Here is an 11,816-nt window from a genome sequence, read left to right on the forward strand (position 1 = left end):
AGGTGCTGTCCTGGGCCCTTGAGTGCAGTGCCAGGAGGTAGCCCGGCTCTCAGCACCCCGCACGTGTCCTGGGGGGCAAGGCCTCCTGGTGCACCCCAGCTCTGTGCCCACCAGCCCAGGAGGGACCCTTGAGGCTTAAGTGCAGGAGCTCCCGGGGTCCCCGCCCCGGGGGTCCAGCCATGCTGTCTGGGTCCAGTAGGTCCTGCAGCTCATGCCAGCTGGCCCCACATCTGGCCCAGTCGCCTGGGAAGTCCTGAGTGAAAGCAGCTCTGGCAGCTCTGGGTGCTGCCAGAAACGCTAGCAGAAGTGGCCCTGGATCCGTTTTCAGGAAAGTGATGAGGCCACCGTCTCACCGCCAGCGAGAAGACGCCTCGGCTGGTTGGCCCACGCCCGGTCTTGCTGTGTTTGTGGTTTCGGGGAGTTCTAGAGACACTCCTGCTACTTCCTGAAAGCTCTCAGCCGTGCCTGCCAAGAGGAGCGCGAGGCCGTGGGCCTGGAGTGAGTCCTGGGCTCCCGCGGGAGCGTCGGGGTCGGGGGCTGAAAGCAGAAGTGGCTCCTTGGCATGAAGGTGGGGGCTTGGTGGAGGGTCTTAACTGGAGTCCTTCACCAAGAGAGACCCAAGGGCACCAGGGGGCCTGGGGAGGGAGCCTGGGAGTTCCAGGGCCGGCGGCGGGAAGCAGGTGTGGGGGCCTGGCTCCGCTGCGGGGAAGCTCCCTGCCCCCCAGAGCACACATGCTCGCTGCTGGCTCTGGGGGCACTGGCAGGGTGGGAATAAGGCACTGCTGCCCTGGCCTCCGGGAGTTTTGTGGGGCTGGGGGCATGTGGGTGTGAGGAGGGCCCGCAAGACAGGGGGCCCTGTTGCCCCAGTGTCTGGCTGGCCCCTTGGGACGGGGTCCAGCACTGGGTACAGTGCGGGGTCCCAGGGTGTCTGCTGGGAACAGAGGACTGGGTCTCTGGCTGCTGAGGACCAGGTGCTTCTGGCCATCCCCACCTGGGGAGCGACAGGGTGACGTTTTAGGGGCCCCTCCAGGCAGAGTGGGGGGACACAGGCGCCTCCGGGGACCGTGGGACAAGGCGGGGCTGTCCAACCTCACTAACCGTCGGGGAGGTGCAGGTACATTTTCGGAGCGCGCTGTGCAAGCCTTCCTAACGGGGAGCGGTGAAGATGGACGCCCAGGGCTGGGGAGGCCAGGCTGCTTGCTGAGAGCCGTGAGATCGCAGAGCTCGGGGCCCAGGTCGGGAGGTCCCGCCCCGAAGTGTAAGCTGTGGGCAGACAGAAATGAAGTCAGCACGCTGGCGTGAGGAGGCGGTGGTAGGAGGTGGAAATGACCCAAAAGTTCCAGCCAAGGCAAAACTGGCGAAGGTGCAAGTCGGCCAAGGCGCTGCAGCGCGACCACAGGACCGGCCGTCAGCCGCCACGACCGGTTCCATGACGGGAGATGGGAACCAGGAGGCGAGTCCCGTGGGCAGGCTGGTCTTCGGTGCTCCGAAGTTAGAAAGCTCCAGAGTTAAACCTTTCAACATGTGTTCTAAATGAAGGGAGGAACACGTGGCACCCATGGGCCATGGCGCGTCCGGGGACAGCTCTGCGGGCCAGATCACTCCCTGTTGTGTTTCTCCCTCCTGGGGTCTCCGTGGGCCCTTCCAGGACGTGCAGCTGCCAGGGTGGTGCCCGAGGCCAGCATGGATGGGGCTGGCATCCGGGGCTGCTGGAACCCGAGAGCAGGAGCCTCAGGCTGACCCAGGCCACCCACCCCATGGCCTGTGGCTACTGTGGCCCTCACCCCTCCCAAGAGCGCAGACCAGGGACCCCAAGCCCACCAGGCCCAGGCCGGCATTGCGGTAAGGTGGGCTTATCTTCCTAAGGCCTCCTGTGGGGTCTGTCGCTCCATATCCCCCGCAGCTGGGACCACCCCTGTGGGTCTCCCATGGTGGACAGGATGCTGGTGAGGGCAGGGAAGAGCAGGCAGCAGGGCCTTGGTGGGGTGGATGTGTCCCTCTAAGCACCCGACTCTGGGAAAACAAGGCGGGGACCCAGGCCCCCCAATCCCCACCCGCAAGAGCCCCAGCCATGGGTGGGGAGGGGCCAGGACCCTCTGGGGCGGGCGAAGTGCAGATGTTGCAGGGGACAGTCCACCGACCCCTGGGTGGGCTGGGCGGTGTCCTGGCTGCCAACCAGGGACAACATGAGACAGCATGGGACACGCTGAGGTGGGGCGGACACATGGCCCCTTCCCAGGTCGCTCAGCTCACAGGGTGGGGCAGACACACAGGACCGAGGTCACGAGACGAATCAGGAGGTGGCCAGGCCACTGGGTCCAGATACCCCCGGAGAAGCCAGGGCGGAGACCTGAAGCCGAGTGTGCATGGGGGGATGGCCTGGACGAGCCTAGGGACGGGCCACGCTCTGCAGGACTAACGGCCCAGAGGTGGGGGGAGAGGCAGGAACCCCCTGAGCCTGGGCAGGGCAGGACTGCGCCGTGGGGGTAGGGCTGTCCCAGCCCTGGCCACCCTGGCCTGGGCCTTGTGCGGCCTTCCCACCCCCGCCCCGCTCCTCCCAACACGGCACCTGGCAGGGCCCAGGACGCCTCCCGACTCTGTGGCCAGTCTGCGCTCTCTGTACAGACCTCTGCTCGCAGGCCTCGCCCCCGCTGGGGGATGCACACCGTCAGTTGGGCCACTTCCTCCGGCTTTTGCAGAAGTGACTTCTAGAGACAGCAGTCCCCCTCTGCTCCTGGCTGTTCAGGGAGGAGCTGGCAGGGCTGCCCCGGGGGAGGCACCACCCCCCAGCTTTCCCAGATCTCAGTTCTGACAGAGGGACTGGCCCCTCGCCCAGGGTGGGGCCGAGGGTCTCCTCCCAGGCTCACGTGGTTCAGGGGCGTCCTGACGGCTCCTAGGTGGGTTGGCACCCCCCACGCCACTGCAGCTCCCGTGGGCCACCCTCCCAGTGGACTCCCGCCTTCCAGGAGCCCCTTTGCTGGGCTCAGCCCCCCTTCATTGGCTGAGCGTGGTGGTGAGTGAGGGGATGGACAGGGAGACCCAGGGACCCCCACACCCACACCCACCATTCGGTCAGGACATCAGTTTCAGAACGTTAACGGCGTTTCTTGACTCTTTCGTGTATCTCACCTTTGTCTGTATTTTTGAGGTCTTGTTTATAAACTCTTTCTAAGCTGATGAACTTTCTGCAGTTTCAGGGAAACAGCTTGGTTTCCTGTTATTTCTGGCTAACTCGTCTGCTGGCATCACAGACAACCCCTCCTGGCGCGGGGTTGGGGAGTGGGGAGCACCTTCAGCCACCGGCTCCCCTGGGGGTGGGCTCTGGGCTCCAGGCCGGCGGGGAAGACCCTCCCTCGGACCCTCTCTGGCTGTTAGGATGGGGCCTGTGCTAGGGGCTCTCTGGTTCAGGAAGGAAGCAGGGGTGGGGGCAGGGATGCCACCCTATCGGCCAGCACCCTGGAGCCTGCCAGTTCCTGCCCTGGGCCGGGGTCCCAGTCCCTTTCACAGGGGCGCGGTCCATGCACTTTGAATCTCAGGTCGCTGTTTCATCAGGAGAACTCCTGGAAAGGATTTCACCCTGTCAAAAGTCAAGCCCATGGAAGACTTTGAGGCGCGTTGCCAGATTGCCCTAGAAAGCCTCTGTGTCCATTTATGCTCCCGTCCCCAGCATGGAGGAGCCCACTTTTGCACTCACTCACCAACAGTAACAGTTGAAGTTCTTTATCTGTGCCAGTCTCACAGGCAAGAAAAAGATTGCTGTTTGGTTGTTTTACCTTCACCTTTTTGACTGTATGAGCAGAGTTGAGTGTTCTTCCAATTGAGGTATTTTCAATTCTGTGAATGATCAGCTTTGACACTTATTTTTGTTGATTCGTGGGAGTTCTATGTTAAGACTCTGCTGTAGTATCCCGCAGGAAAAATACAAGACTTGTGTGTTTAGTCACTCAGTCGTGTCCGACTCATTGTTACCCCATGGACTGTGACCCACCAGGCTCCTCTGTCCACAGGATTCTCTAGGCAAGAGTACTGGAGTGGGTTGCCATGTCTTTCTCCAGGGAATCTTCCCCACCCAGGGATTGAACCCAGGTCTCTTGCATTGCAGGCGGATGCTTTACCATCTGAGCTACAAGACTTGGCATGTAACAAATGCCCACTAACCACTTGTCAGATGGCTTGATTTGTGCTTTAATCTGATTTCCCTAAAGCAATTTCCATCCACTCTTGCTCCAGGTCACTTTAAACTCTGGGAGTGAACATCTCAACAGCACCATTGCCACCGCATGACGGGCGCTGCCGCCCGGCCCTGAGCCTGGAGCCTGCAAACATGCCAGGTGAGAGCCCCACTCGCGCCTCCTTTGACTTGGAACCTTTAAGAGGGAGCCTGTGGGAATTTTTCTACAATGTCAGTTCAGTTCAGTTCAGTCGCTCAGTCGTGTCCAATTCTTTGTGACCCCATGAATCACAGCACGCCAGGCCTCCCTGTCCATCACCAACTCCCGGAGTTCACCCAAACTCATGTCCATCGAGCTGGTGATGTCTACAATGTGCCTGGTCTCATAACAGCGATAATTGCTTCAAAAATTAGCATGCAAAAGGAGACTTCTCAAAATAAAAACTAACCCGGAGACAGTAAAGCCAGAGGCTCCCCATCAGGACTTGGGGAAGCGCCCACTTCTTCCTTCTCTAAATGCGCTAGAAAACAGCCAGGGGCGGGACTGCGGGGGAAGCCGGGCTCTGGGCCCCTTCCTGTGAGGGGCCTGGGCCCCGCAGAGCCTGCCCCTCCATCTCCTGGGGCTCATCTGCCCCAGCCCAGAAGTCTCCTTTCCCAGGAGGTCAAGTCTTCCAAGTGCCCCCGGGGCAGGGGTGCGCTCTCATCTGTGTGCCCAGGTCTGGTCACCAGATGGCTGGGGGTGGGGATGCGGCATGGGCCGGTGAAGACGGGACCCCGCGTGCTGCCCACGTGGCCCCAGCAGGCGGCGTGTGACTGAACTACGCTGAGTCCAGGGGGCACCCTCGAGGGTGGGCGGTTGGTGGGGGACCCGGGAGCAGGAAGGGGCCCACAGGCCCCACCGGAGCCTCCACCTGGGCTTCAGAACCCCTTACACCCTGCCCCCCAAGGGGTGGCAAGACAGGTCAGCACCCTCCGTCTGCACATGGAATGAGACCCACGTCCCGGGGGGTTCGGGCGGGGGGTGGGGGCCCAGAGAAGGGACCAGCTCACACCCATCCGGATGGCCACTGTCAAAACCGAAAGACGAAGCGCGGCTGAGGACACGGACACGGAAAATGGAGCGGCTGCTGCGGAAACCGTCTGGAGGGTCCTCAGAAAACTACCGAGGGGCTCCTACCACGAGCCGGCAGCCTCACTTCTGAGTATGCGCTCAAAGAGAGTGAACGCAGGTGTGGAGAAGGCACCTGCACACCCGGGTCACAGCGGCCAGGGTGGGGGAGCAGCCCGTGTCCCCAGACAGAGGAGTGGAGACGCCTGTGGTCCAGGGTGGGGGAGCAGCCCGTGTCCCCAGACAGAGGAGTGGAGACGCCTGTGGTCCAGGGTGGGGGAGCAGCCCGTGTCCCCAGACAGAGGAGTGGAGACGCCTGTGGTCCAGGGTTGGGGAGCAGCCCGTGTCCCCAGACAGAGGAGTGGAGACGCCTGTGGTCCAGGGTGGGGGAGCAGAGGAGTGGAGACGCCTGTGGTCCAGGATGGGGGAGCAGCCCGTGTCCCCAGACAGAGGAGTGGAGACGCCTGTGGTCCAGGGTGGGGGAGCACAGGAGTGGAGACGCCTGTGGTCCAGGATGGGGGAGCAGCCCGTGTCCCCAGACAGAGGAGTGGAGACGCCTGTGGTTCAGGGTGGGGGAGCAGCCCGTGTCCCCAGACAGAGGAGTGGAGACGCCACAGCGCCAGGGTGGGGGAGCAGCCCGTGTCCCCAGACAGAGGAGTGGAGACGCCTGTGGTTCAGGGTGGGGAGCAGCCCGTGTCCCCAGACAGAGGAGTGGAGACGCCTGTGGTCCAGGGTGGGGGAGCAGCCCGTGTCCCCAGACAGAGGGTGGAGACGCCTGTGGTCCAGGGTGGGGGAGCAGCCCGTGTCCCCAGACAGAGGAGTGGAGACGCCACAGCGGCCAGGGTAGGGGAGCAGCCCGTGTCCCCAGACAGAGGAGTGGAGACGCCTGTGGGCCAGGGTGGGGGAGCAGCCCGTGTCCCCAGACAGAGGAGTGGAGACGCCTGTGGTCCAGGGTGGGGGAGCAGCCCGTGTCCCCAGACAGAGGAGTGGAGACGCCACAGCGGCCAGGGTGGGGGAGCAGCCCGTGTCCCCAGACAGAGGAGTGGAGACGCCTGTGGTCCAGGGTGGGGGAGCAGAGGAGTGGAGACGCCTGTGGTCCAGGGTGGGAGAGCAGCCCGTGTCCCCAGACAGAGGAGTGGAGACGCCTGTGGTCCAGGGTGGGGAGCAGCCCGTGTCCCCAGACAGAGGAGTGGAGACGCCACAGCGGCCAGGGTAGGGGAGCAGAGGAGTGGAGACGCCTGTGGTCCAGGGTGGGGGAGCAGAGGAGTGGAGACGCCTGTGGTCCAGGGTGGGGGAGCAGCCCGTGTCCCCAGACAGAGGAGTGGAGACGCCTGTGGTCCAGGATGGGGGAGCAGCCCGTGTCCCCAGACAGAGGAGTGGAGACGCCTGTGATCCAGGGTGGGGAGCAGAGGAGTGGAGACGCCTGTGGTCCAGGGTGGGGGAGCAGCCCGTGTCCCCAGACAGAGGAGTGGAGACGCCTGTGGTCCAGGGGGGGAGCAGCCCGTGTCCCCAGACAGAGGAGTGGAGACGCCTGTGGTCCAGGATGGGGGAGCAGCCCGTGTCCCCAGACAGGGGAGTGGAGACGCCTGTGGTCCAGGGTGGGGGAGCAGAGGAGTGGAGACGCCTGTGGTCCAGCCACGCAGGACTCTGAGCTGCCCTGAGAAGGCAGGGCGCACTGACCCGTGGCTCTGAGGATGCAGTGCCCAGTCACAGGACACATTCTCTCTGTAATCTTATTTGTTGTTTATTTCTGACTGCTGGGTCTTCGTTGCCGAGCACAGGCTCCAGAGTGGGGCTCAGTTGTCATGGCCCCCCGGGGCCTCGCTGCTCAGCCACACATATGGTCTTCCCAGACCCGGGACTGAGCCCGTGTCCCCTGCACTGGCCAACGGATTCTCAACCACTGGACATCCAAGGGCACATTCTTTACCATGCTCTCCTAGGAGGGGCTGGGGGTTAAATGAGGACAGAGTTTCAGGTTTGCAAGATGAGAAAGTTCTGGAGACGGACGTGGTGGAGGCCGTGCAACAGTGTGAACGTGCTTCGTGTCACAGAAGTGGACACGTGGAATGTTAAGAGCATCACTTTTATCTTATGTATATTGTACTAGAATTCTTACAACCGGGGGAAACAGACGAGGGCACAGTCGGACTTTGGGGTCACACTGTGGGGCTGTCGCCTCCATCACCCCGGGACTAGCCGTCCGACCCTTCTCGACAGGCCTTCAGCTGAGGACCAGCACTGCTCGCCGCCCACCTTCACTGTGCGCCCCTGCGCAGTCACCCAGGCGTGTCCGACTCTTTTCAACCCCATGGACTGTAGCCCGCCAGGCTCCCCTGTCCGTGGGATTCTCCAGGCAAGAACACTGGAGTGGGTTGCCATTTCCTCCTCCAGGGGATCTTCCCCACCCAGGGATGGAACCTGGGTCTCCTTCATCTCCTGCATTGCAGGCAGGTTCTTTAACACTGAGCCACCGGGGAAGCAAAGCTCTCCTCCCGCCTTCACAGCTGGCCATGGATTTCTGCATCAGGTTGCCCTGTGGTGGGGGAGCCCGAGATGCCCACAGTCATGCCAGCTTTGGGACACGCCGAGGTTTCCTTGGCCTTCGGAAAGCCCTGTGGAAGGCCCCAGGGGTCTTCAACCTTGACTCTAAGTAACCAAAGAGTCTTCATGCCTGGGGGTCACTAGGCTACAGAAGTGAGAGCCACGTTCCGTATCATCACCAGGGCCGCCCCGCCCCATGCGGCCCACTGTCCAGTCCCTTGGCTGGATACCGGGGCCACCCTTGCCAGAGGCCACTGCGTCCAGAGAGGCCTGCCTGCACCTGGGCACTGCCCGCAGGTCCCGCTGACCTCAAGGGGCTTTTCCGTCTCCACTGTCTGCTCTTGGAGAAGTGGGCCTCTGCACGGACAGCGCCTCTGGAGGCCAGGCTCAGGTTCTTCCTGCTCCCAACAGGGACTCCAAAGCCCGGGGGGCATCCGCTCCCTGTGCCTGCCCCCCAGCCTCGGCATGGTCCCCATGCGAGCCCCGCAGAGCCCGGGGGACGCCTCCAAAGGGCAGCGTGAGAGCGCGGCTGAGCCGACGGGAGGAGGAGAACAGGGGCAGGTGTGGGCGCTGGGTGTCCTAGAGTCTCCGGGTCCCTGCGCGGGCTCTGGGCCGGGGCATCACGTGATGACGGAACGCGGCGACTGCCCCGTGCCTGTGTCAACGGAGGACGCGGCCAGGCCCAGGGTGTCGGGGCTGGTTTTATATTCCGCGACTGATTCTGCCTGTCTGTTTCCCAGGGGGACGTGGACCCACCCATGGAGGGTGGGCGTGGGCTTTGAATCAGGACACCTGCCCGGGGACTCTGAAGGTCAGCGCCTCCCCCGGGAGGACGGCCCCCCCACTCAGGAAACGCCCCCGGGTGACGCCCCACTAGATGCAAACGCCACGGGACAGGAGAGAAAGCCGGCCTGTGGGAGGGTCTGCGGGCCCTGCGATGTGGGAGCGGGCCCTCCCTGCAAGACTCCGCAGGCTCAGAGGGTCACTCCAGGTGGCCTGATCCACGCGGTCCCCAGCCACGCCCGCCCTCACGCTTGTCTCTGCCCCGCAGGAAACGCCACGCTGGAGACTGGCCCTGCTCTGGGTGCCCTGTTGACGAGCGGGTCTCCCACGTGCAACGTGCCCTTCAACGACAGCAGGGTGCTGCTGGTGACCGTGTACAGTGGCGTGTGCGCGCTGGGCCTGCCGGCCAACTGCCTGACGGCATGGCTGACGCTGCTGCAGGCGCGCCAGGGCCACGTGCTAGCCGTCTACCTCTTCTGCCTGGCACTCTGCGAGCTGCTCTACGTCAGCACCCTGCCGCTCTGGGTCGTCTACATCCAGCACGGGCACCGCTGGCCGCTCAGTCCCTGGGCCTGCAGGGTGACCGCCTACGTCTTCTTCTGCAACCTCTACATCAGCATCCTCTTCCTGTGCTGCATCTCCTGCGACCGCTTCCTGGCGGTGGTGTACGCGCTGGAGACGCGGGGCCGCCGCCACCAGAAGACCGCCATCCTCGTCTCCGCGGCGGTCTTCCTTCTCGTTGGGCTCGTCCACTCCCCGGTGTTCAAGATGGAGCACAATGAAACCTGCTTCGAGACACTGCCGATGGACCACAAGGTGGCGGGGTACTACTATGCACGCTTCACCGTGGGCTTTGCCATCCCGCTGTCCATCATCGCCGTCACCAACCAGCGCATCTTCAGGACTGTCCAGCTGAGCACCAGCCTGAGCGCCGCCCAGAAGGCCAAGGTGAGGCTCCTGGCCGTCGCGGTCGTGGCCATCTTCCTGGTCTGCTTCGCCCCATACCACCTGGTGCTCCTGATCAAAGCCATCGCCTTTTCCTACTACAGAGGGGCCCTTGACCTTGTGTGCAACTTTGAAATCCGCCTGTACACGGCCTCCGTGGTGTTCCTGAGCCTGGCCACCGTGAACAGTGTGGCTGACCCCATCATCTATGTGCTGGCTGCAGAAGCGACACGCCAGGAAGTCTGCAGAATGCACAAGGGGTGGAAAAAGTGGTCCACGAAGACGGACGACACCAAGCTCACGTGCTCGAAGGACTCAGAGGAGGCGCGGTCGCCCATGTCCCTCACAAACGGCTATGCCTTCCCCGAGCCCATCCACCCACCAGGGCCATCTCCGGGCATCCCAGAAGGGCTGGCCGAGGGGTCCTGCTGAGCCCAGCGCAGGAGTCCAGGGCTGGCTGCCCGGTGCTGCTTGGAGCCCGCTAGCCAGTGTCCACGGTGCTGGCTGGGGAGCCCCCTCTCAATGGCTCGCCCCCAATTTCTTGTCCCTGGAATCTCTGCTGCTGGGGGTCCCGGCTGAGCAGAAGCCCCACGAAAGGTGGCAGCACACGCAGGGTAAGGGCGAGCCTGCTGGACGCAGGAAAAGCGCGTGGCGGGCAGGAGCGCTTGCTCTGGCAGGCACTCTCCGCTATTAGGGCACAGCAGGGCAGCTGGCGCAGGCCGTGTGCCCGCCTGGTGCTCTGGCAGCTGGCACAGGCTGTGTGCAGGAGCTGCCTGTCAGCCTCCACGTGATGACTTTATTTCCGGAGCTTTTCTGCAAGCATTGCTTGGATGCGAGTGTGTGGCTGGGCATTTCTGCTTCTGCCCCGGGTTGTCTATGCAAACCGTGTCCCTGGTCACAGGCCCTTGGCAGGGACAGCTCGGCACTGAGGCCCTGAGGGGAGCCGCAGTGTCGGGGGGAGCAACAAGGTGGGGTGCAGTCCGCGTGGCTTCTGGAGGAAGCCCCGTGTGTGCGTGGCAGGCACACCTGTGGGCTGGAAGGACCGGAGGGCACTCCAGGCATGGGGACATGCCCACGGGCTCCGAGGACCCGGCAAGTCGTCAGCACAGAGGCTTCCTGGCTCCCGTCGGGGTGGAGCTGCCGAGGGCCAGGCCAGGCCCAGCGCTGCCTCCGGGTCCCCATTGGTAGCAGGGCCCGTGACCCCGGCCTCAGCGGTTCAGCGGCGGGGGCTGACTGCATGCAGCCCAGAGGCGGCGTCAGGGTCAAATTCCACTCCCGCTTCTCTAAGGCTTCATCGATGGGTGAGCTTTACTGTGAAAGACGCTGAGAAGATATGTGATTTCACGTCTGGGAATAAAACTGCAAAAGTACACATCGGTGCCAACTTCCTCACATGCAGAAGTGTCATTTTACTTCTCAGACCTGGGGAGGGCCAGGCTGGGGGAGGGGAGCATGCCAAGCTCTCCAGGTGATGGGCGGGTTCTAGAAAAGTCTGGAGTGTTCACAGGGCGTTCCCTCGAGGCTGACACAGGAGTTCCTGGGACTACTGTAACTAAACACCGCCGGATCTGGCTGGAGGTCTGGACTGAGGCGTGGGGGGCCCTGCGGCCTGGGCTCCAGGCCTTGCCCTTGGCCTCTAGAGCTCACACTCCTTGGCTTCCTGGGTGTGGCCGCATCAGCCCGGGCCATCCTCCTGTCTCTCTTCTGTCTCTTTGGACCTGGGGCTTCCCTGGATAACCCAGGGTGAGCTCATTGCTAACCCTTGCTGCTGCTGCTAAGTCGTTTCAGTCGTGTCTGAGTCTGTGCGACCCCATAGACGGAAGCCCGCCAGGCTCCCCCGTCCCTGGGATTCTCCAGGCAAGAACACTGGGGTGCTAACCCTTAGACAGAGCATATTTCCCAGCAAGGTCCTGCCCGTAGATTCCAGGGTGCGAGACGAGACGTATCCTTCTGGGGGCAACAAGCCCACCCCCCACAGATGGCAACAGGGAGCAACAGCCGTGCTGTGTGGCTCCTGGGGGAGGTTCAGTTCAGTTCAGTTCCGTCGCTCGGCTGTGTCTGACTCTGTGCAACACCCGGACCGTGGCACGCCAGGCCTCTGTGTCCCGGGAGGAGCTGCCCCCGGACTCACCGCTCACCCCTCAGCTGCTCTGCACTTGTCACCATCTGTGTGGTGTCGCCCGTGAGAAACCCGCTTACCATGAGAGCACCCCATGACTGTGCGCTGGCCTCCCGGTCGCTGCGAAAATCTGCTTTAAAAAAATG

General features: G+C 63.2%; 1 protein-coding gene across 4 annotated transcripts; it reads left to right on the forward strand.

The window, feature by feature from the left end:
- The first annotated feature begins 418 nt into the window (after positions 1-418).
- GPR132 (G protein-coupled receptor 132) lies at positions 419-10,923 on the forward strand. Of its 4 annotated transcripts, none has more exons than XM_088829812.1 (3): positions 419-498; positions 4,231-4,331; positions 4,466-8,290. In XM_088829812.1, exon 3 carries the CDS (start codon positions 5,232-5,234, stop codon positions 6,669-6,671), a length of 1,440 nt encoding a protein of 479 aa, XP_088685938.1. In that variant the 5' UTR covers positions 419-498; positions 4,231-4,331; positions 4,466-5,231; the 3' UTR covers positions 6,672-8,290. The 4 variants fall into 4 exon arrangements, with proteins under 4 accessions (XP_088685938.1, XP_055273628.2, XP_088685939.1 ...); XM_055417653.2 differs by lacking the exon at positions 4,466-8,290 and adding an exon at positions 8,875-10,923 and having other exon boundaries at positions 426-498; XM_088829813.1 differs by lacking the exon at positions 419-498 and adding an exon at positions 1,502-3,013.
- Positions 10,924-11,816: the final 893 nt, after the last annotated feature.

The sequence above is a fragment of the Moschus berezovskii genome, chromosome 21 (assembly GCF_049115385.1).
Source record: "Moschus berezovskii isolate FMDL1 chromosome 21, NW_MosBer_1.0, whole genome shotgun sequence".
Classification (NCBI taxonomy): domain Eukaryota; kingdom Metazoa; phylum Chordata; class Mammalia; order Artiodactyla; family Moschidae; genus Moschus; species Moschus berezovskii.

Excerpts from the sequence above, each read along its gene's own strand:
- GPR132 (XM_088829811.1), top strand. The coding sequence starts at position 8,289 with ATGGTCCCCATGCGAGCCCCGCAGAGCCCGGGGGACGCCTCCAAAGGG. Across the intron at positions 8,635-8,874 it reads CCTGCCCGGGGACTCTGAAG|GAAACGCCACGCTGGAGACT; the intron begins GTCAGCGCCTCC and ends TCTGCCCCGCAG.